This window comes from Lissotriton helveticus, chromosome 9 (assembly GCF_964261635.1).
Source record: "Lissotriton helveticus chromosome 9, aLisHel1.1, whole genome shotgun sequence".
Lineage (NCBI taxonomy): Eukaryota > Metazoa > Chordata > Amphibia > Caudata > Salamandridae > Lissotriton > Lissotriton helveticus.
This window is the reverse complement of record NC_136070.1, coordinates 146,822,004-146,847,736: the sequence shown is the minus strand read 5'-3', so window position 1 is coordinate 146,847,736 and position 25,733 is coordinate 146,822,004. Positions and strand designations below refer to the sequence as shown.

The 25,733-nt window shown below is 41.8% G+C and overlaps 1 protein-coding gene across 1 annotated transcript in view; it reads left to right on the top strand.

Moving 5' to 3' along the window:
- Positions 1-25,733, top strand: part of HEATR4 (HEAT repeat containing 4) — a 427,614-nt gene that overhangs the window by 267,457 nt on the left and 134,424 nt on the right. Inside the window, exon 12 of the mRNA XM_078659659.1 lies at positions 3,041-3,110. Within this exon, the coding sequence (XP_078515785.1) occupies positions 3,041-3,110 (70 nt within the window). The remainder of the gene's footprint in view (positions 1-3,040; positions 3,111-25,733) is intronic.

The following is a 25,733-nucleotide window of genomic DNA, read 5'->3' as shown; positions in this document are numbered from 1 at the left end:
TGTAGGTGCACGTGGGGAGGGGTCCAGTGTCTTCCAAGGCCTGGAGAGATCCATGGTAAAGATTCAGAGGATGCAGGGTAAGGGCATCATGTCCTGTCAACGACAAATGCGCAACCTCAATATCAACATGAAAGAAATTGGAAAGGGCATCAGGGAACTGGTGGAAGTAAACAAGAACATGGCTACAGGGATATATGACATGACACAATCCATGCAGCAACTGTGCACAAAACTGGACTCAGAAATATTATCAAGGCGCAGGGAGAAGCAGCGTGCACAGAGAACTGACAAAGCAATTCACCGCCTGGCCACAGCCACATCCCTGCTATGCAGGCGTGGCATGAGCAATCAGGAGGTCTTGACTCAAAACAGCAATCACCTGACAAGGGGCATAGCCGTAATGACCGGTGCGCTAGAGGCTCTAATTAATGCTCAAACAGCACAAACTGCTGCTATTGAAGTGCCTGAGAGTGAAGAAAGCACCAGTAGGAGCAGCATGGCAAGCCCCCTTGTTGTAGAGACAAGGAGGAGCAGCAGGCGACAAGGTGAGGCTACAGGCCAAACGCCCAGTGAACAGAGTGAGCCACATACATCTGGCATTGCGAAGCGTGGACGCAAATGAACAGTTAATAGTATGGGCTACTGACATTGGACATACAATTTAGAACTTTTAAAGTTTGTGTTGCTCATTTGTTCCTTTGAAACCTGCGTAGTGACAATATACAACTATGGTGGGTGCATTGAACACCTGTCTGCGCGTGTTTACTCACTGTGAGCATTGCAGTGAAATGCTTTCTGGTGCACTTTTGTTCTTTATGATACCGCGATATATATACAAAATTAAACACATTTTCGTGCATTCAACATAGGTCTCAGTCTCATTACTTACTCAGAAATAGTTGCGTGTGATATCCTCACGTCTGTATCTGCCATCACTTGGTGTTGACACTCCAGCAGGTTGCGTTTCAGGCACAGCAACCTCGTCGTCATGATCCTCAAAGTCTGACAACTCCACCTCTGTGCCCTTCTTCACAGCAAGGTTGTGCAACATGGCACAGGCAGCAATGATTTTACAACAGGTGATGGGGGTATACTGCCGGGCACCTCCACTCTTATGCAGGCACCTAAACCTGCTCTTCCATATACCAAAGGTACGCGCCACAATATTTCTTGTGCTCTTGTGGGCCCTGTTATATCTCCTTTGACTGGGTGTTGAGGGGTTGAGGTATGGGGTGAGTATGAAGGAGCGGAGGGCATATGCACTGTCTCCTAAAAGGTAATGGGAGTACATTACTCACATGCATACATGTACATCTTTCTGCAATAGGTGTTAATGGGGTCGTACACTGTGTCTTACCTAGCAGGTATCCTTCACCAAATTCCCCTGCTGTCAGCCGTGCATATATACCGCTGTTTTGAAATATGTAGGAGTCGTGGGTACTCCCAGGAAATTTTGCCACAAGGTCAGTGATGGTGCACTTGGCATTGCAAATCACCTGCACATTGATGGTGTGGGTGGACTTTCTATTCCTATATATGTATTCTGTGGCAGCAGGGGGACAAATGTGAATGTGGGTGCCATCAATGCAGCCAATGATGTTGGGGAAACGCGCCATCTGATAAAAGTCAGATTTTGTTTGGAGCAGTTCAGCATGGGTTGCAGGGAATGATATATAATGGTCCATCCTCTGTAACATGGCATCTATGAATTTGTGGAAAAAGTGTGACAGGCTGCTCTGGGTCACCCCACCTACTGCAGCAACCACACTCTGGTAGCTCCCAGACGCAAGCAGGTGTAGGCTGCACAGCACCTGCACGTGGGGTGGAATGGCGTGTGCCCTTGGGGTAGTGTCCTCCAACAGTGGTTGGAGGTCCCTGATGAGGTCCAAGATGGTGTCTGGGTCCAACCTGTACCTCTGGAGTATCTCTGCCTCTGTGAGCATGAACAAGGTGATCCTCTGTCTGTAGACCTGCTCCTGTCTCTCCCATTCCCTCTCTCCTTCCTCCTGTAGCCGTAGCCATCTCGCAATGACATAGAATGCTGCCATTGTGAAAAAAAATGCATTTTGGGTCCTTTTTTCTAGGCTGTACCTTGTTACCACCTGATTTCAATCCATGGTAAATACCGACTCTTAAATACCGAATTTCAAGCAAATTCGGTATTTAAGAGCTTCCCTACATCTCAAAATTGAATTTTACCACTTCTTATTTACCGATTCTGTATTTTACCGATTCGGTAAATTTACCGATTCGTAAACCGTTGCGATTCGGTAATTTTACCGATTCTGAATATTTTCCGAATCGGTAACTTTACCGATTCGGTAACTTTACCGATTCGGTAAATTTACTGATTCTGATGATTTTCACTCTCCTACATCCTAAATGCTCAATACCGGTCGGAAACTGCCGAAAATCGGTATTTTCGGCCGTTACCGACCGGTATTGGGCTACCTACATCTGGCCCTAGGCTCCCAAAAGACAAATTTAAGCTCACTGTTATTGTTTTTAATTGTTAGATTTTTTTATGTTTCGTAAAAAAAGAACTTATATTTTTACTATTACTGTATGTTGGATTTATTAATAACTTGTTGGTACCAAATATATTTTACTATGCCACCAATTACCTCCCCTAACATAATTAATTGTCAGCGAGTGTAAAAGAAAAGAAAAACGGTAAACCTAGCTGTTTCTACAGACCATATACACCGTACTTGAGTTTTCATGATGGTGTTTGATGATGGATCATTTATATGATAGGTACTCTGGTTATATAAAACAGATGTTCCCTGTTCTGTGAAAATGATTCAGGCTTTTGTAATTTGAGTTCTAGATAACCAGATTTTGGTAAATACATGGCCGTGAATGACAATTATAAATAAAGCCACACTCCTCACTCTCCTGATAGGAGATTGTTATCATAATAGCTGCCGCATGGAGAAGAGAACTAAAGACAGATGAAGATAGGGAATAACTGTCTGCTGCAACCTTCCTTTTGTGTCTGGACTAAAGTTTATGAATGCCTATCTTAATCTCATTCCAGGTGCACCAGTGCCTCTGCAAACTGATACACAGTGACCCTATCTGGAAAACCAAGGTGTTTGCAATTAGAGGTAAAAGACATAGATTCTATTGTAATAATATTTTAGTAACATGATTTGACATTGTGGTCAAATGAATACACTATAATGTTTAAACCAATGTCCCTCAAACCATTGGCGATGGGATGGGTCAAGAGAAAGCTTTTATGAAACTATTATCCTCGCCAAGAATTGACCCGTCGGCATTGAGTAGGGTTCTGTTAGACACTCACCCCCCCCCCCCCCCCCCCCGCTGCCACAAATTTCGAGGGAGCTCTAGAGAGCCTTTTTAATTGGATTTCTCAGGCAGTTGAATATTTATCTCCACCTCTTGCCAATAGACGAGCTAGAAATGCCCCCTCAAAGCCCTTGTATACTAGCAAGCGGAAGGAGCTAAAACAGCTCTTTAAAAAGTTAGAACGTAGCTGGACACTGACCTACTGTCCCTTGGCCAAAACTGAGCTGAGGAGGGCCCAGAGAGAGTATTATGCTGCCACTAGGAAGGTGGAAGCCAGCTACTACACAGAACGGATTGCTATGTCCAAAAATAATTCAAAGGAAATTTTCTCTATCGTGCAGAGTTTTTTTACCCCTGTAGCTGAGCGCGCCGTGTAACCAGCTTCTGTGACCTGGTGTGAAAAGCTGTCTTGTTTATTCATCGACAATATTCAGGCGATTCAGGACAACTTTGGGTCCAGTTCACCATGGCAGGATACGGTTTCCGGTAGGAACTATACAGGGTCCAACCTTCGGGTGTCCCCCCTGGAGGGGTTCTCTCCCATTGGCTTGCCGGACTCTCTGTCGATTCTTCAATCCCTGAAGTCTGGTTCCCCAGCGGATCCATGTTTAGCAAGGTTGCTTGCAACAGTTGCCGTGGTGGTCAATGCTGACGTTAATACAATCATAAATATGTCACTTCAGACTGCCACAGTTCCACCTGAGTGGAAGCAGACCAAACTTCTACCTCTACTAAAAAAGGCCTCCCTAGACCCCAATATGCCAACAACTTACTGACCCATATATCTTCTTCCGGCTGTAGCAAAGGTGTGCGAAAAAAGCAGCTTACAAGCATCTGGCCACCTTTGTGGAGACATCCAGTGCCCTCCATCCTGCTTAATCAGGATTCAGGGCAACGTATAGTACGGAGACGGCCCTGGTTGAAATATCAGAGGCGATTAGAGAATGTTTGGATGCTGGTGGTAGAACGGCCCTCATTTTGTTAGACCTCTCTGCAGCGTTCGATACAGTGCCTCACTGTCAATTACTTGCTCGTCTCTCAACTACATGCACTTCTGGTCTAGCTCGAGGCTGGATCAAAACATTTCTTGAGGATAAAACTCAGCAGGGATGGATACCGCCGTTCTTCTCGGCCCCCAGAAGGGTGACCACAGGGGTTCCACAGGGCTCTACTTTAAGTCCTCTCCTTTTTAACCTTTACATCACACCTCTGATTTACTTAGCAGAGGAACTGGGAGCGAAGATCATAGCCTATGCTGCTGATACTCAGCTTCTCTTCACTTAGAAGAAAAACTACTTGTCCCCAGACCAAGCTAAGAACTGCCTCTCCGCCGTTTTCAAATGGCTTGCACTTTCACAGCTTAAGTGCAACGAGAACAAGTTGGAGATTCTACTGTATGGCTCCTTCCCCCCACATTTTAGGGAGTCAATCTGGCCTACAGAGTACCCCATTCCAAAATCTATCGTCAATCCAGTGAAGAATCTGGGGTGTGGTTCAGCGAGGACCTTCGGTTCTCCCCTCAGCTAAAGAGACTTGCTGGTATGTGCTTCGGCATACTGAAATCTCTCAGAAAGTTTTTGCCTCTGCTGCCTAGATCTGCAAAGGAGATGGTGACACAAGCCCTTATCCTATTGCGCATTGATTATGCCAATGCACTTTACATTGGCTTGCCGGGCTACCAACTTGAAAAACTACAAACAATACAAAATGCAGCTGCGAGAGTTTTGCTTGGCATTTCTGGAAGATCTAGTAAGAAACAACATCTTAGGGACCTCACTGGCTTCCTGTGGCCAGTCGTGTCCGGTTTAAGGCCCTCACTCTCGCGCATGGAGCGCTGCATGGAACTGGGTCGCCCTATCTTAGAAGGCGTTTTAGCTTTTACGAGCCCAAGAGACAACTGCGCTCTGCAGCGCAACATTTAGTTGTTGTTCTCCGCTTTCGTCACTCTCGCACGGGGGCATGTCTCTCTCTTTTAAGGCCGCTGTATCCTGGAATGCTCTTCCTTTCGAACTTCGGAACACTCAAGACCTCAGGTTGTTCAAGAAGCATCTAATGTTTAATTAAGCTGCGCTTCGCTCAGTTGCATGTTGCTTGTTGGTTACCGCGCCTGGACACCCTTGAGTAGCCATGCGCGTTACAAATGCCAATAACATAACATATTTTGGATATTTGCAGAAGGCCCACAGAAGTGGGAATGGGATAGGAGAAAAACAGAGACAATGAATATCATCACATGCCTCGTGTACAGCTGCTATTAATCTTCACTACAAGAGCATTGGCATCTGCTGTCACTCTTTGTATTTCCACTCTCTATTATAGGCAAGGCATTGCGCTGCGTAGAATGAATCGGAGAGAGCTGAAGAGTGCCATATTTAGAAAGATATGGCACTCTTCAGCTCTCTCCAGCTCTGGTGCACATGTAGCTGCCTAGAGACAATGCAGACACCCTTGTGCTCATGCTGCAAAGGTACCTGCGTTACGAGCATCATTGTTTGTTTGCAGGACTGGATACCTTCCCGCACAAAAACAACTCTAAAAGGCATTTTCCTCTTTCTATGCATGATACAGAATACATTATAAATAAAAAAAGAGCAAGTAACGAAGAGAAATAAACATATTTCTGCTTGTTACACCTCTCTGTAGTAGACGTACTGATTTCACGCAACTCCAGCTTTATCTGCATTGCGTGAAATCCATGGGTGTGTGCATGGGAATGCCAGAGCCTCACCACTGGAATGCCTACCACTAAGATATGTTAAGCAATACAGTGGAAGCCACTGCATTGCCTTACATTTTTTGGGAAATCCACTCAAGGCCACTCAAATCAGGCCTTGCAAATCCCAAATAAGTCTTTCTATTACCCTGCATTGCCTTAAGAGACGCAAAGGCTTAGTAAATCTAGCCTTTATTTTCTATGCTTTCAAGATGGCTACTACCAATGGCAAGTCTAATGAGAGTCCTGTGGGTCCATGGAACTTGTAATCCTTATCATGGACATCAATTCACGGAAATGCCAGATGCTGCGTAAGTGACATCCACTTGCACACATGCATACTTACACATAACACTTACACATACACACACATTCACACATATACTCTCTCTCTCACATAAACACCTGCAAGCATGCACACACCATACATTTGAAAGCATTTTTTGCTGAACTCAGCAGCCATGGAAGGGCATATTCCAGCTTATTACACTATTAGTGAATAATACATTTTATTTATTCACTATTAGTGTAATACAAAATTACCAGAAAATAAAGACAGTGGAGCCCAGGTGCCGCTGTATTCCTAGCACTGAATGTACCACCTCTTAGGTCAGGGTTTCCAAAGGCAGTGCTAGTGGTAGCAAAGGGCAAGCCAGGGGTCGCAACTGGGACCTCTAGAGACTCCTAAATGACGTCCATGATCCTTTTTATCTTTACTCAGTTGTTTCACAAAATCCATCCTTCTGAGATGCGAGGTTTCTGTCCAAGCAGCGCCCGAACCCTTCTATCCTTGTCTGCTCCTGAAGTCTTACACATCTAAGAGCCTCAGAGTAGCATGCTCTACAGCACTAGCACATAATGGTAAGCGCATCTCATTTGCAGCCCATGGTATTTTCTCCAATGTGTTATTGGAATGACCATGGACTGCAAGCTATCAATGAATGCCCAAGTGGACAAACTAGCAAGATCAAACGTTGTTACTATAAAAACTGCGAACAATCTATCTCCTATCTGGGATTTCCACACAAGGTCCAGGCTACCATTTCTCTTGTTCTGCCTAAACCTGATTACGCCAATAACCTCTGCCAAAGTTCACCTTTAACAACTATGAAAAGACTACAATGGATTCATAACTCAGCTGCTAGATTACCCTTACATATAAAGCAGTGAGACCACATCTCCCACTGCCTTAAAAGCCCTGCATTGGTTACCGGTTGCCAGAAGATGCACATTCAAGCTGCTTTGCATCATCCACAAAGTGATACATGGAACAGGACCCCTCTTCATCAGTAATAAAATCACAAAATACAATCAACAAAGGAACCTCCGCTCTAGAGTGGCACCTCCCCTCAAAATCCCAACCTACAAGAAAAATCCATGGATGGCACATCCTTCTTTGTTCAAGCAGTCAAACTATGGCACTCTTTACCCCCCCCAACATAAGATCCATAGATAACTACCTTATATTCAGAAAACCACTCAAGAATTGGCTCTGCCCCACATAACCACCATATGCAAACATAAATATACAGCATATCCCTCTGTATATATTAAACATTTATCTGAACGTAGATATGTGCCTACATATATATATTGCTTTGTATAAATGTGTATAGTAATTATCTTTGAAAAATATAGATATTCGTTAGTTCTGCTCAAAGAATGTACATATTACTTATAGTTAGATTAGCCTATGTTTTGAACATGTGTATATAAGTGACTGCATAAATAAGTAAATCTTTTATCATAACTATATGCCTACAATTGCTTCACTATTCAATTCCAAAAAAATAAAAACAAATTAATTTAATGTACAGCAACACTTGAAAGCTGGATTTATTAAATGTATCTTCAATCTACTTATATTACCTTCCTTTTGCATGTATATACCTTCCATGTACTTATGTATCTATATATTTATCACTTTTCTTCTAGTTCAGCATATCCAATGCACTACCCTATTTCTCACCCTATACTGCTCTCAATATATCCTCTACCTCAACTCTCCAACCCATCTCAAACCTCATTCTACTACTCTTTCCAGTGCACTGCACTTTCTCACCCTATACCTCTATCAATATATCCTCTACCTCCACTCTCTTATTCATCCCAAACCCCATACCACAACATAACCCTTTTTAGACTCTTCTCTTCTCTACCCCTCCTTACATCATCTCATACCTCTTTTACTATTCAGATCTCCTGAACAAGCCTTTCTAAACACTTCCCTTTGACTCTACCTCCCACTGCCCTTTAACTCATCCCAAACCCGCTCCTACTGCTATTAACTTAACCCCTTGCATGCGGCGCACATTTTCACGCTGTGCGGGCGATTTGAATAGTGGGCGGGATTCGGCTGGCCCCCGGCCGCCTCCGCACACACCCACCGTGATGTCGGACGGCCGGGGGCAGTCCGAAGCATGTAAGGGGATAAAAAAAAAAATTTGGACCCTTCCCTCTACTATACCTTCACTATTCCTTTCCAGTCCAAATAATAGTCTAACATGTCCACCACTGAAATGAATGGCATATTTCCCTATACTAATTTCCCACTAATCCTGTTTGGGTTCCAGAGAGGCATGCTACTCATCAAAAAGCGCTTCACTACCTCATCAGGTGTAGCAAGCGCTATATAAATGCAAACCTTTTCCTTCTTCTATGCCTCCACTATCCTTCTTAATCCTAATGACAGATCAACCTATCCACCGCTCAAATTACTTTCATATTTCACTATACTAATTCATCACTAATCCTAATGGGTTCCAGGGCAGCATGCTATTTGCCGAAAAAGCTCTTCAACCCCTCATCAGGGGTAGCAAGCACTATGAAAATGAAACATTTTCCCTCTTCTATCCCTCCACTATCCTTCTCAATCCAAATACCTGACTAACATACCCACCACTCAAATTACTTTCATATTTCACTACACTAATTCACCACTAATACTTTATGGGTTCTAGAGTAGCGTGCTACTCGCCGAAAAAGCATTTGACACCTCATCAGGGGTAATAAGCACTATGTAAATACAATTACAATACAATTATATTTATCATGTCATACTAGACCCTATTTGTAACTCATCAGTTTTTAGGCATGTGTGTAATGAAGTGGCATGTTAGAGCCCCAATCATTTTTAAGTAGATTAAAATATTACTTAATTGATTCATAACCTCTTCAACATAATTAGTACTATGGTTACTGACCATGTTGCCTAGTTTGGCAGAATTAATAACATCAGAAGTGTCTTGGTGCTAAAATATTATCAAGTTCCAATTGGCTATAGTTGTAATGGGTTGGTTTAACCATGAATGTCTATAAATGATGTATATTTTTAAGGTGTAACCTCACAGTTTGTGGTATATATTGGGATTTATATTTAAATGTGGAAATGTATGGAGCAATATGAAGGTCACTCTACACATTTTATATATTCCATGATTAAATATTATTGCATATTATACCAAATCTGACAACATGAATAATAATCTCATGTCCTTTACATGTTTAATAATAAATGTAATTTTAATCAAAATTGCATGAGTTTGCTCATGCTTATCAGTGATCAAAGCAAAATCATTCTGTAAGCAAAGTCTATAAGAACTATTTAAATCAATTTGTAGATGTACAAAGTCATACTCAAGAGTGTGTAGCTGGTAAATCGCAAGAAAGGAAGTTCTGCTCTTGGTTAGGACATTTTCTTTTGGAAAGGTGTGCCAGCAGTAGCCAAAACTTCAAGGTTGTCTCTCACTGCTCCTTAGCTGATCTAATGAGAACTCTAAGGCCTTTTACCCTGATACTGGGGGTACAGGTAACTCCGGGAGTGGGTGAAATCGGGCCCATTATGAGTTAGATCCTCTGGGTTTAGAAGAAACAAGGAACGATCAGGGGAATGGGTAATTCTGAGTCTGATTTCCCTGATACTTCCAGACTTTCATGTGGTTATTTTCCCTGCTTTTAGCAGCCATAACCTCCGTGAAAACTAACAGAACTGCAGTGTTTCTTCAGACCTCATAATTCCAATGGGGCTGGTTGTTGCTGTTACCAGCTCTATCGGAGCCCACTCACAATAATGGCCCTAGTGACATCCCTCCTCACTCTGTTTCTTTGGGTTCTCTTTCTTCTGTGATCTTCAGATCTCCCCAGTCCTTTTCTGCTAGGTAATTTTTTCTTGCTAAACAAATCATGTCTATTGAATATTTCTCTAAAGACTCTCCACAATTACTGAAACTGTGCAATTATTTTCTGGATGAATCAATATCATACACTGTCAATGAGTGATTTTATTTAAAAGATATTTGAAACAAGGAGATATGTACCTGACCTATTAAACAGGTTGCCTTGACCAAAGATACAGGTCTATTGTTGAACAGTGAAATACCTACCTAATAAGGAGTTACACAAATCATTATGCTTGCAATGTTATGTAGCAACATAGGGCCTGATTTAGTTGTGGCAGGGGCCCACCTTACGTCATGTGGCGGAGAGCGATACCTCAGCATCCCTGACTGGACTACCGCCTACCATATTGAGAGATCTCCTCCGGCCCTGCAGAGATCTGTATGCCTTCATAGTGTGATGTATTCCTATAGGTTCTGTATCGATTCCCCTATTCCCGGCCCTGTTCTGGTTAATACTTGACTAGCAGCCGACCCACGGTGCAAAAAACCATTATCTGATTAAGCCACACCACGGCACAGAAACGTGTTATCTGATTAGGTAATAACGCATGCCATCTAATTAGACAAGCACTATTCCTCCAGCCCCTGATAAGGCATACGGAGTTCTCAAAACAAATCAAACCTATGACAACTGGGAAAATCCCTGCGGCCATTGTTTTGATTTCACCGAGAACTTCAGCAAAAGAATGTGCGAACAAGCCCGTTCGTATGACATCCTTATTGACGTATCCATGTCCATCCTTACGTCAATCTCGACACCTTACAGGTATAAATATTACCGACATTGCCTTAAGCAAACACACGCGGTGGTGACGAGATCGGAGCAGCGAGACGCGCTGAGGAGCCCAGCAGAGAGCGAAGCCCACACGCGCTGCCCCGCCTTCCTGACGCGCTGAGAATGAGACGCTGTTTTTCTCCTGCCGAGAAATCCAGCTCCGGCGCTTCCAAGCAGCCCTCGCAGGCAGCTGGAATATCAAGACCAGAGACGAGAGATACCAGCCCTCAACCATTCTAGATCTCAGGTACAGAACTGAACAACCCCTTGCAGAGAATTCTTGAGTCAGTCACTTGGCAAAACAAACTTAACTTAAACTGCTACTTATCTACTCCCGCCCACGTATTAGGCTTAGGTCAGGTACACTGGGGTAGGCGTGGTTAGAAGCACCAGTTGAGTACGATTAGTCAAATGTATATATGTATGTATCTATTTTATCAATTTTAACTATCATATGGCTTAGAAACCATATCAATGCTTCTGCAGTATTATTTTATACTTCTGCTTTTATTGTATGCACTTTACTTAACCATAAGTATCGCAATAATATCGATTCATTTCTCTTGTACGAGAAAAGAGACTGATCAAAAAATAACATCTTTTATTGAACACGCCCGTCTCTTCCTTTTCTCTACAAACTGGTGAAACTAAGAATGCACGTACTGACTGAGTAAAATAAGTTGTCTTTTGTTTTCACACGACTCTAGAGATACACTCTTGATTGGGGGAGAGCAAAGTTGTCATTTTCTATGGTTGTCAGAAACTAAATCCCTTCTTGTCTATCCAGGGAAGTTAAACTCCTCCTTGTCTATTCGAGAAAGTTTCTAGTGAACTCTGAGCTAGCTGGCAAAACCAAAAACTTTAAGTCTAATATCGTCAGTAGAAGACCTAGTTAACCTCTGCCCTAGATCTATACTATTGAAGATATTATTCCAATGCGCAGAGCCTATTGGGATAATAGGAACTACACTACATGGCGCCCAACGTTTGGATAGGCGATAAAACTAACGCAAGACATTAGAGTAACTCAGTCGTGCTTTTTCACACAGAACCCCTTTTTCCCATAATACTCCAAAGACGTCTGGAGTGGGTAAAAGGTCATATCCGCCAAACCTCACAGGAGGAGACTCCTATGTATGGTTCTTGGTTTATTCAACGTTGAAGGATACACTGTTCCAAAATATTGTGCATCTAATCTTTGTTTCCATAGAAACCTGATCTGCAAACAAACAGAATAACCTTCCTGTCAGTAAAATGGTAGACAGTGATGATGAAAGGGAGACAGCTAGACTAGCAGCTGAACTCGTAGCAGCTGATAATACTCTGCTACAAAATGACCCGGATATAAAACTCATCCCGGTCAACATAAGAAAATCTATAACTTTAAAACCTATAGAAAATGGACTGACATTGAGAGGTGGTACAGTCATATTCGTAATTGAGGCACACGAATATCGGCAGACAGAGGTATTCTATTCATGGATAAACTTTCCAGCAGCAAACGCTGTAACAAAAGAGTTCCACTATTATAAGATAGAGGAACCACCGGATACTTACACTCCTTTCGAGGAGGTAGAAGTACCACTCAAATTCCAAGAGCACCTGCTCTTGTTTGATGGCGCCCTAAAACATAATAATCACATCACCAGGCTCGGTCCACTAGGTAGACCAGGAGCAACGTGGCCGGTCCTAGCCGGATATACACCACATCCAGACATTGAAGAAATGTCTGCACCAGATCTTTTAGCACAGCTAAAACAACTAATCAAAATACATAGACAATTAGTCCAATATGTAATGCGGACTTCAACAATCCAACCAGCAAATAAAATTCCACAGCTGACCCCTCATCAGGGTAACACAAATAAAATTACACCACAGAACATACAGTCCTGTCTAGGTAAAGTACCCGCAAAACGGGAACAAATACCTTTCTGGCTAGCACAAAAAATCACTCAAATAGAGGCGGTGTTTCCAGACACCACCCCTGTAGATAAACACAGGATTCTGACTATCTGTCTTCCAATGGGAATCGCACCACACGTGGAGGACTGTGACACTTGGGGTACAGTCTTTGCTTCCATATACACAAAAACACAGGGTGTACCATCCATGTCAGTAATACCAGATGTGCTAAAACAAATTCAAGATGAATATGGTCCAGAACCCGCTTTAACTCTCGGTATGAAATTACTGAAGGACTTCAAGCAGGTCTCGGCTATATTATTAGCCAACATAAAGGGAGAAGCAGCAAACGTGGCGATCCGCCAAAGGTTAAAAGAGACAGATATAGCAGACCAACCAACTGAAATTGCCAGAATCATAGAGAAATCCTATGAAGAACTAGGAAGAGATAGTCTGGGTGGAATACCGGTAAAACCTCAACTGATTGAAAGTCCTGAAAAGATATTTATTAAAAATAATTTAAACACTCAAAAAAAGAGCTGGGATGGAAACAAACAATCCAATCCTAAAGAAAAAAGATTCCAGTCCAGAGAAAGGTCTCCTCGGCGGAGAGAAAGATCTCCGAACCAAGGACGCAGGTCTCCCCAAAGTGAGCCCTCTGGGAAAAAATACAACCTTAGAAATAGGGATAATATAAAGAAACCTGATAGATATCAAGATAATGATACACGTCCCTCTCAATCTTTTCAGACTTCCTCGCAGAAATCGGAAAGAAGAGGACGATCAGAACACAGGGAAGAGCACGTCAAGTCCAAAGACAAGGAACCTGCTCATCCAAATAAAAAGTTACAATTTCCAAAAAAGAAGGTAGCCAGTATTAAAGTAATCAAAGATGCCGAGAATACTGAGGACACAGCTGAAAAACGGAGAATGGGCTCAGACAATGCTAGACAGCGCAGCAGAAGTGAGCATAGCTCGCAAAGTCCTTATGAATCATCTGGAGACAGTGGACACGAATGAATATATTCAAGTGGAAACTGCCGACACCAGAGTTAGCAAACCTCACAAAATATATGAAATTACATTGCGTATAGAGGGGGATAAGACTAGAAAAATAAGGGGACTATTTTGGGATAATCTCTCCCAGGGCTATGACATCCTTCTAGCTGAGAAAGACTGGCCACCAGAGTTTGTCAGGGAGTGTCCTCATGGCGAAGAAATAATTATGCCTGCCTTCTCAAATCATATTCCAATTCATAAAAAATATACACTTGCTAGAAAGTGGGCAGTAGCTCAAGCTCCTGCTTTATATAAAAATCATGTAGGATGGGATGAGGACTCTCCTCCTCACAAAATCCAGTTAAAATCACAACCTACTGCACAGAGGCAGTACCCAATTAAGCAAGAAGCTAAAAAACAGGTAAAAGAGATCCTAGATCAACTTGAATACCAGGGGGTGATTGAAACTTGCACCTCACAAATGAACAATCCTTTGTTTCCTGTCTCCAAACCAGACAACTCCTATCGTCTAGTTTTGGATTACAGACACCTTAACTCATGTTGCAAAACCTTTGCAGTGCAAAACTCGCATAGTGCTGCACTAATGAATAACATAGTGCGCAAAAAATACAAAACAACATTAGACATCTCTAATGGATTCTTTTGTCAAAATATAGCACCAGAGAGCAGATATTTGACTGCGTTCTCGGTAAATGGCTCGCAAAAAAGTTTCTGCCGTTTACCCCAGGGGCACAAGAATAGCCCAGGATTATTCTCAAAGAGAGTAACAGAATTACTACAAACATACGATGACGAGGCATTATCATATGTCGACGACATTTACCTAACAGATGATGACTTGGATACTCACTTGAAGAGAGTGAACACCATAATACTTGGGTTCGCAGCAGAGGGTTACAAATTCAACTTTAAAAAATCAAGAATTGCCCATCTAACGGTCCTGTTTTTAGGATATGAATTATCAAGTGAAGGCAAAAGCCTGGCTGACAATTTCGTAGAGAAATGTGCTGTACTCCAAGCTCCTAGAACACTAAAAAACTTACAATCAATTCTAGGCTTCCTAAATTTCGGAAGAACATACATTGCAAATTACGCAGAAAGGATCAAACCCCTTTATGATCTAATAAAACCAGATTTTAAAAGAATCAATTGGACTCAAAAACACACAGAAATTTTGAGATCTTTACAAACAGACATGCTAATTAAAACAAAATTAGAAACACGTGATAACTCACGCAATCTTGTGATTCGAGTCATCCCAGGAAGATGCGGATTCACATACCTGACCTCTAATGAGGGAGAAAAGGTACCAATTGCATACAAATCACACTTGTACACAGAAGCTGAAAAGAAGTTCAGTATTAAAGACAACATTGTTCATGCACTTCAAACGGCTATAGCAAGAGAAAAAGACAACGCCGACGGTAGACATATCACAGTCAGAACAACGGAGTCAGCCTTTGAGGCATTAACAACCCCATGTAATTTACCAAAAACAGCGTTGAATCCAGAATGGATACAATGGGTGAATTCAATTACAACGGACAAAGTAAAATACTACTTTGATCCAGAATTAAAGGAATTAAAATATCTAGAATATGAAATAATATACCCTCTGCCAATCGACATTCTGCCTTTACGACAGTACGCCTGTGTAATACATACAGACGGGCATGCTCAACCCTCAGTTTGGGGAGAGCTGGCTTACAAGGCCACATGCAAAATTGTAAAAGAAGTGTGGCACGGAGGTAAATTAAGACCTCTACTTACAAAAACACACTCAGTGGAAAATAATTCAGAACAACAAACTGAAATAATAGCGTTAAAAATGGCGCTAGATAATGCCGATCGCGAATTCCCGACACTTATTGTGTGCGATTCGTATTACTGCGTCAAATCATACAATAACGATTTACAGAAATGGATTCAAAACGGTTACAAAGATGACACAGGTGCAACAATAAAGCAAAAAGTGCTTTGGGAACAAGTAGCTCTTTTACAGAAAGAACTACCAAAAACTCACGTGATACATTCAGTGAGTCATCAGCGTGATGGCGTTCACGTTGCAGGGAATTCATTGGCTGAGAAAGCCACAACGGCAGCAACTGAATCGGCTTCCGTAGTCAAGAAAAAGCGTACAGTAAAACACATTGACGGTGAAACTATGCTGGCGGTGAAAACGTCATCAAAAGGCGACTGCTCAGCACTACCGATCAACTATCCACTCAATTATACGTACATAATCGATGCAACCTCCGTTCCTTTTGCTCGAATCCCTGGAGTGGGGGATAGAGTGATTCCAAACACGGACAGGAGAGGCTTGTTAATAGCAGACGCGCATATGGGTGAGGGTCTCAGACACCTCAAACTAAAAGATTCCCTGGAAGAATTACAATCAGTGTACTGGTGGCCAGGTATGAGCCTGCATCATCACATCTTTGTAAAGAACTGCCCAGACTGCAATAGAGATCGCAGTGGCAAGAGAAACGGTATATTAGCATGGGGTTTCACTCCAGGATTGATCAACAATAAAAACGAATGCGTCCAATTAACATATAAAGACTAGTTTCCACTTGTGATGTAGACCCCAGCACTCGGCTGACGTCTGGACTGTTATAAAAAGATTTGCGAGTCTTTATCGGCACATACGCAATTGACATGCTGCATTCTGACCAGGGTCCTGCTTTTAGCTCTCGAGCTTATAAGGAGGCCATGACCAGCATGGGCATTGCGTTGCGGTATTCTTGTCCATTTCATCCCGAGGGAAACGGAATCGTAGAAAGAAAAAACCGTGACATAAAGCAATCTATAACAGCGAAGGTATTAGGTTCGGGAGCTGGGTGGGGTCAAACATCTAATAAGTGTCCAACGTAGTCTAAATAACCTGCCAAGAAATTCTCTGAGGGGATTCAGTCCGTACGAACTATTGTTTGGAACTAGAATGATGGTCTTAGATCTTGACAGTCAGACTTCAGTGGTTAAAGAAAAAAGCTTTGATATCAAAGATCGTTTGGCTATTTTACAGGACTTAAACGTAACAAGGAAAGACCTGAGCAACATAAAGTTGAAACAACAGCTAACGACCACTGAAGAAAAACCACCTGTCCCAGCAAGACCTGTCTGGATTCCAAAAGTCAGGGATCTAGTCAGAGAAAAGATCGCGGTAGAGAAGGAATTTGGGCCTTCTTACAGAAAAGCAGTTCCTGTCTTGTCTATCAACGGGACAAGATCAGTAGTACTACCGCCCCTTGCTGGTAAAAAGGAGAACCGAGTTGTATCCATCGACCTGGTTAAACCACACTCATGTGGCCGATAACAAACAGTAGGCCAAGTGGACTCCCGATAAGTAGTAGAACACCAAGGTTTGCTACAAAAACAGAGGTTCAATCTAAGAGGCTACTCACGTTTGAAATGCCAAAAGAACAACAACAAGGTCTGTGCAACAATGCTAAGGAACTTAAACCTCTAAAAACCCAAATAAAAACATTTAGCAGAGACACACCAATCTACAATGAAGTAATAAATGACTATGCTGCTGCAACAAAACACACGGATAAAGCAAATATCAATCCTGAAGCTATTGGAACAATAGACAGAACGGCATCCGGTTACTTCATCAACTTCAGCGATTCATCTGAAAACCTGAGTGAATCAAAGGAACAAAAATCAACAAAAACCTTTAAAAATAAAGCTAAGGAGTTTTTTTCAACATCTGAAAGAAACCTATCTGATTTCTCCATGGATTGAATTCTGGGTGGCCTTAGGTGCACTTATCCTCATACTTTGGCTCATCATGGTACTATGTTTGGGACACTTCATTGAGGGAAAATATGCTAAAATGGACACAGCAAGCCAGAAAATCAACTTGGTCCTCAAACCACACACGTCTTCACACGTCGAGAAAAGAGAACTTTCTTCAGTCAACTTTACAGCCAATCCTATACCCGGTGGGGTAGCATGGGACAATACTGATTATTAAATCTATGGTCCGGTTGAAATCCTGAAATATCCACACCAAATCAAGATCTCATTGAGTGACTTTGTAAAACCAAGCTCAGTTGCTGATGATTGGGACGTTGAAAGCATTAATAATATGATGTCTGACCTAGTGATGTCTGCTAAATTTACAAAACATGATTATTTGCAGGGTTCGTCTAATTATGATAAAATGTTCTGCTATAATCACTATAGTAATCATTATCTGCATAAATCTGCACAACCTAGAAATGTTTTAAATTATAATCAATGGGAACACTGTGCAACCCCTCCAAAAGGTAGCTCAAGAACTTTTTATGACAAATATTCATATTTTTCAGGGTTCAACACAAGTAATGCAGAAACATTTTATTTCAAATTATCAAACAAGACAAGTACAAAGACCATGCTTACAAACACTAAATTGATATATTCAGACTCATTTTTTGAGCAAATGAGTACATTTGGTTTTGAATACTGGGACAAAAATGTTGAAGTAAAAAGTGTTTGGGGTACAAAGGAATGGCAAGTACAAGGTATAGAATCATTGTTTAGAGCCTGCATGATCCCAGAACAAATGATATTTTTGAATGACACTATTCAACAAACTACCTGTCTTGGCCTAGCCAAAATCAAAGATTTAAACAAACCGTCTATTCCAAAGCCAACGATAAACAGTAATAGCTCGACAGATGAGGAGATAGACGTAAACCATATATTAAGCCAAAACAGAACACATCCAGATTGGAAAAAGTGGTTGATCTGGCCCACAGATACTAATAACTGTCAAGACAGATTCCTGAACAAAATCCAGGGGTTCAAATTGACCAGGCCAGACCCTAGATATTCCCAAAGACAACACCCAGGGATAATTACCACGTACAGTGTGGGCAAGCTCTGCCTTCAATGGCTACAAACATCCACACTGGCAGAAATTAAGCAACACCTAACTTTACTTACTGATGGTGCTGACTTGCGTGATTTCATTATGGGACCACGCAAACAGCGTCAAAAACGCTTCATAGCAGCCTCTGTATATGCAGCTTATAACGAAGCCTGGAAAATAACTCAATTTCAAACATCAGAGAAAATACGGGAAATTGACCGTATTAATTTGGAAAAATCACTTTCTGTAGTGGACAATGGGTTAATGACTCTGTCCTCCAGAATATACTCTTTGGACAGCATTGTGTCTTCAGCAATCGACATAATATCGCAAGACTTACTGTTGTTACAACACGGTCAGTCCCAATTGCGTTCTATTGTACAACTTGGCTGGATGTTACAAAATCTGCGTTCAGGCTATGTGCCTTGGCGTTTAATCAACACAACGTCACTGTTCGATATCTTTAACCTTACTGATAAACAAATCAGTATGGCACAGAAGGGTGCTGATTATACAATCCTGAGCATTGAGAAACTCGAGAGATTACCATTGACAATGTCAGAACGACCTGTCAGTGAGTGGATAATACATGGAATAATTAATATTCCAATATCTACTTTCAGGTTTCAATACTGCCAAAAATATATACAGGCTGGCATGTACGAAAAATTGGGTAAAGGGTACATTAAGTCAACATGGAACTTGCCCTATTCACATGCTTGTGTCAGTAATAAAGGCCGGAAAGTGTTTCTTAGTGGCAATAATTGTGCCATGTCACTAAGCGGTACACTTCTGTGTAATGGTATTAGTTTACACGGAGCCTGTGAAGGGTCCTCAAATAACCTTTCATGTCACCAGCTAGGCACACCTGCGACACAAATAGAACCATTCTTTAGGAGACTATCGAACGGGAGTTACATTATAATCGTAGACCGCAGATGTTGTAGCTTGGTGCCCGGAGTAGCTTATCTCATAACTACGACTGCGAAGGTCATGTGCTGTGAACGAGTATTGTTCCCCAGCGCAATGCCAGACAGGGAGGCAAGGTTATGGCCGAATTTGAAAATTTCTTCCATTAGAGTTGATACTTTAAGCAGAATGAAAACTGTGCTCCTTCAGACGCCTACAAGGCTCACGTCATCAAAAGAAACGTATGATCTCCAAGTTGCAAGGACAACGGCAGAGATTCATTCATTGTTATCAACTAATTCCCCCATACATTTCGCAGACATCCTGAACGAAATCTTAAATATTTCTGATACCAGTGGAGTCTCAAATGTATTTAAGACAGTGTTTTCAGGGGCTCTAACACCATTTAAAGCCATTCTGGGTATTTTTCCAGACTTTGTCCATTCCGTCTTTGGTGGACTTCCTCTCTTTTTGGGACTAGTGGCAGGAATCCTATTTTTGATCCTGTTATTTCGCTATGGCAAACCGTGTCACAGACAAAACACCTGCGACAAGGGAAGAAACAATCCTAGCCATTGGATACCGGGACCAGATATCTAGAATCCTTGGACTGTCCCGGCTTAGAGACCTGAACATGACTTGGTTTCTTTCGTTTAGACCTATGTGGCAAAGCTGTGTTTTACCAGTATTAAGGTGCTTGCTATGCGGAGAAGAATGCGTGTTAGACACCTGTCTGACGCTACAATCGGATGCGCCAATGGATGCAGAAACTTTGTTGGGTCCGGTCACGGCTCATGCATTGTGCTGTCCCCTGCGGCTACCAATCCTGATGACGGCATTCGTGGAGACTTCACCACTACGATTAAGGGGTAGTGACGTTCAAGATGAAAGCAGCATCGATCAGGTACGACCTTCTGTCAGCTATGCTGATCCAAACATCAATGAAGGCAATCATGCTCACGAATGCATGGTAACATCTTTTTCCGAGTTAATGGAACTTTCACAGGAAGCTGTTGACAGCTTTTTCGAGAGTCTAAATGATATGATGTTCTCACCAGAGCAGAAATAATGACTTTTGAACAAGCTAGCACAAGGCGTTCCCAACACCCTGAATTTGGCCTTCAACTTTGATAATAAAGTATCATGAACAAATTTCTCCAGTTTACGGACAGCGGAACATTATTTTTTGGCGGCCCCAAAAATATTTTACAATTTTCGGGACACTTATCTTCTGCTTAAAGTAGAAACTATTCTTAGAGAACTATATTTCTATTTTAGGAACTTTAGAGTCATTAGCTGCCCTCTGGCCTGTTCATAAATATTTTATTTTGTGATGAAATGGTCTCGCATTTTTTTTTTCTTCTGTGTTGATTTTCATATTTTATTAGTTATGATGTATGAATATGCGTGATATTTAGCATTAATATACTGCTTGAATGCATATAATGTATATATATATATCTTCTCGTATATTTCATGTTTCAAAATGCATATGGATGTATTTTGGGGTGGTACGGTATACACATGCTCTACTAGTGTATTTGCTATGCCTAGATCTTGTAAATATGGACATAGTCAGCGTGGAGTGGGTGTGATGTATTCCTATAGGTTCTGTATCGATTCCCCTATTCCCGGCCCTGTTCTGGTTAATACTTAACTAGCAGCCGACCCACGGTGCAAAAAACCGTTATCTGATTAAGCCACACCACGGCACAGAAACGTGTTATCTGATTAGGTAATAACGCATGCCATCTAATTAGACAAGCACTATTCCTCCAGCCCCTGATAAGGCATACGGAGTTCTCAAAACAAATCAAACCTATGACAACCTGGGAAAATCCCTGCGGCCATTGTTTTGATTTCACCGAGAACTTCAGCAAAAGAATGTGCGAACAAGCCCGTTCGTATGACATCCTTATTGACGTATCCATGTCCATCCTTACGTCAATCTCGACACCTTACAGGTATAAATATTACCGACATTGCCTTAAGCAAACACACGCGGTGGTGACGAGATCGGAGCAGCGAGACGCGCTGAGGAGCCCAGCAGAGAGTGAAGCCCACACGCGCTGCCCCGCCTTCCTGACGCGCTGAGAACGAGACGCTGTTTTTCTCCTGCCGAGAAATCCAGCTCCGGCGCTTCCAAGCAGCCCTCGCAGGCAGCTGGAATATCAAGACCAGAGACGAGAGATACCAGCCCTCAACCATTCTAGATCTCAGGTACAGAACTGAACAACCCCTTGCAGAGAATTCTTGAGTCAGTCACTTGGCAAAACAAACTTAACTTAAACTGCTACTTATCTACTCCCGCCCACGTATTAGGCTTAGGTCAGGTACACTGGGGTAGGCGTGGTTAGAAGCACCAGTTGAGTACGATTAGTCAAATGTATATATGTATGTATCTATTTTATCAATTTTAACTATCATATGGCTTAGAAACCATATCAATGCTTCTGCAGTATTATTTTATACTTCTGCTTTTATTGTATGCACTTTACTTAACCATAAGTATCGCAATAATATCGATTCATTTCTCTTGTACGAGAAAAGAAACTGATCAATAAATAACATCTTTTATTGAACACGCCCGTCTCTTCCTTTTCTCTACAAACTGGTGAAACTAAGAATGCACGTACTGACTGAGTAAAATAAGTTGTCTTTTGTTTTCACACGACTCTAGAGATACACTCTTGATTGGGGGAGAGCAAAGTTGTCATGTTCTATGGTTGTCAGAAACTAAATCCCTTCTTGTCTATCCAGGGAAGTTAAACTCCTCCTTGTCTATTCGAGAAAGTTTCTAGTGAACTCTGAGCTAGCTGGCAAAACCAAAAACTTTAAGTCTAATATCGTCAGTAGAAGACCTAGTTAACCTCTGCCCTAGATCTATACTATTGAAGATATTATTCCAATGCGCAGAGCCTATTGGGATAATAGGAACTACACTACAATAGGAGCCACTGCAGCTCCTCTGAAGGCACTGAAAGTTTGCTGAGCACCTGCTAAATTCATCCTGCCTCTTAACAAACTTTTTTGTTTTTCATAAATTCCCAAAGCGGGAGTTTGCTTTTGAAAAGCAAAATTCTAATAACCCTAAAGCCCTAGGATTTTGTTTTTCTGTTTTTGACCATCAGGCTTTTCCTGGTGGTCCCAAACATTCAAAAGCACATTAGACCATCTCCTCTAAATATGGTGGTGTACTTACTCTGATAACCCCCAAGCCCATCATGTCTTCGGTGTAGGGCTTCTGCCAGGTAAGTCAGCCGGGGCACCTCTGTCAGAAACGTGGTGGTCAGTCTGACTAAACAGAGTGGATGGACCATCAGCTTGGCTAAGATGATGCTGCACTACATTTTTAGTACAGTACCTTTTCCCCTAGACTCTAAATTAGGACCATAGTTTGTTCTGAAAAGCTTCAAGCAGGCATTGATATGTTATTTTACTCAATTGTAAGTTAATGATAGGCAGCTATCCGGTGATCTTGACTAATTAGCAACTGAATGTAGCTGGCATTCTGTGCAGAAGACATTTTCAAACTATAGATGGAGATAGTTGCTCCCCCTTTGCCAAAACCTTATTGTAATGGTGACCACTGTAAATTATGGGGCAGATTTATGTCAGACTTGCGCCACGTTTACGCCGCCGTTGCGTCACGCAACAGCGCGGAAACGTGGCGCATCCCTGCGACCTATTTACAACATGACGCATCTAGGCAGATGCATCACGTTGTAAAGCCCTGCGCCACATGAAACCTGCGTCAGGTTTCATGTGGGCGTTCTGTCGCAGGGTGGGCGTTCCCTCATAGGAAAGCCCCGTAAAACTGACGCAGTGAAATCTACAAGATTTCATGGAGTCAGTTTTACGACGCTGCTGGGTCAAATCCTTACGCCTGCTTGAAGCAGGCGTAAGGAGTGACGCACCACGTTATGTATGGGTGGCCTCTGTACATTGCAGGAGTTGTGTCGCACTTGCGATGCTACTCCAGCAATGCGCCGCCCGTACACCACAAGATGCGTCACGCATCTGCCCTTCTTTGCACCATGGTGCGCCGCAATGTAAATGCGGCGCATCTGTGGTGCCGCAAGGAGGGAATTGCGTGACGCATCAGGTCTGGAGCATCCCTGCTGATTTGCAGAGATGCGCCAGAACTCATAAATCTGCCCCTATGTGTTTACTGTGCACAAGGGTTGTATGAAGGAACTTCGCATGCATTTACCAATCATGCCTTTACAACGCAGCCACTACCCTGACTGCAACGTTATCACGCGTTCCTTAACCACGCAATTCGTTACAACGACTTGTCTTAGGGGGCGCTGGAATTTGGAATAGTATATTTTACTATTCCAACTCCAGTCTATGCAACAGTAGGGAAGGTGTTGGACTTAAAATCCAACACTAGTCCAACAACGCACCCCTAAAGGAAGTCATTGAATTTTTATACCACTCAATTTAAGAATTGTTTAATTATTCAGTTTGTTTAAGTGATTATCGCTTTTGGCAGGAAACTGTAGGGATGGGCTAGGATTCAATTGAAGCTCTGGATTTTTTTTCAACATTTACAAGTAAAACAGAAGCTTCATTCACAATATTCTGGTATGAGTGTAAATGATCAATTTGTTTAAAACTTTGCTCGACTTGTTTTGCATCGTTCTGAGCTATATATTTCTGGGTGATGACAAAATGGCTGTATCTTGGTTTGAAGTAGAACTTCAGATGTGATGCTAAATGTATTAATTTCAAATCTTATGTTCGAACTCCTCACATATTCGGGTGCTGGATGTCTGAACTTGAATTATGATAAATGTGTACACTCTAAAGTTGTGTAAAATTTGCTTTGGATTCGAATATAATGACCTTTGTAAGGCTCTGCAGGTTATGAGGCTATATTATTATGTGAATTTATTCCTAATTTGCAACCCATTAAGGTTGAATGGATATCTTGACACTAATGTAAAAATAACATTGTGCATTGCAAGAAGGTGTTAGATTAATGTTTCTAATTTTGAACACTTTTACAAACAACTATATTGAATCAGTATAACCTCTCTCTCTCTACAACACCAATTATGTATCTAATACAAAAAGGCCATACCAGTGGAATGAATTACCCTGGACAATTGTTCACGTGTGATCACCCTGGTTTTTCTCAGGCCCGATCATTGGTACTTACACCATTTAACCTAACATTCATGGCTTCCCAAATTTTTCAATGTTACACGTTTGGAAATGAATAATTGAGAAGTGCTGGTATTGTGGCTATGTCCCATAAGGATTATAAGAGAGTGTCTCCAGTGAAAGTCCTCTCAGAACTCTAATGTTCCTTGGCAGCATCACTATGGTTGCCGTATTTCTTCAGGATTTAAAGTTCTATGTTTAGTAACATAAATCTCACTTCCCTGTGGATGTCTATGCTGCTTAGATCCACCATGATGACAAAAAACAATAGCTGTACATAAGTGGCCTTTCAAAGTCACCTGACCAACTCCTTAATTAAGCGCTATACACTGAGGAACCTTCTGATCTTTTTAATAAATCATCCATATTGATCTCATTTTATGTTTCTCAAGCTCTTCCAGGTGGGTCATTCCCACTATATTCTACACATTGGGGTACTGTAAGGTGAACTGTTCGGCTTTAACTACATTATTTTGCAGTATGTGTTATCAATGTCTATAGTCAAATTAACAGAGGTCAGTGGCTGTTCAGTGATCTTACTTCTGACTGGAAAGACTGAGAGAGCGTCTAGTTAGTGGTGAAAGCAGTATATTGGGGTCAAATATTTCATTTTTTTAAGTAACCAAGATAAGATGTGTCTTTATAAAGCAGTGGTGAAGGAATGATCCTTATGGGAAACCATATTTCTTAATCTTGACACCTGGAGAATGTACAAAGAGCATAATTATTACATAGACCTCAAGATAGATTTCTTAACAGAGAAGGAAGACTGTGATAATCTGTTTTCCAAAATAGTAACATCAATTTACATGGAAAATTGAGCCTATTTAAAGTATTGCTACGTTTTAAGAGTAAATTGTTATTGGAGTTGAGTGATTAGTATGA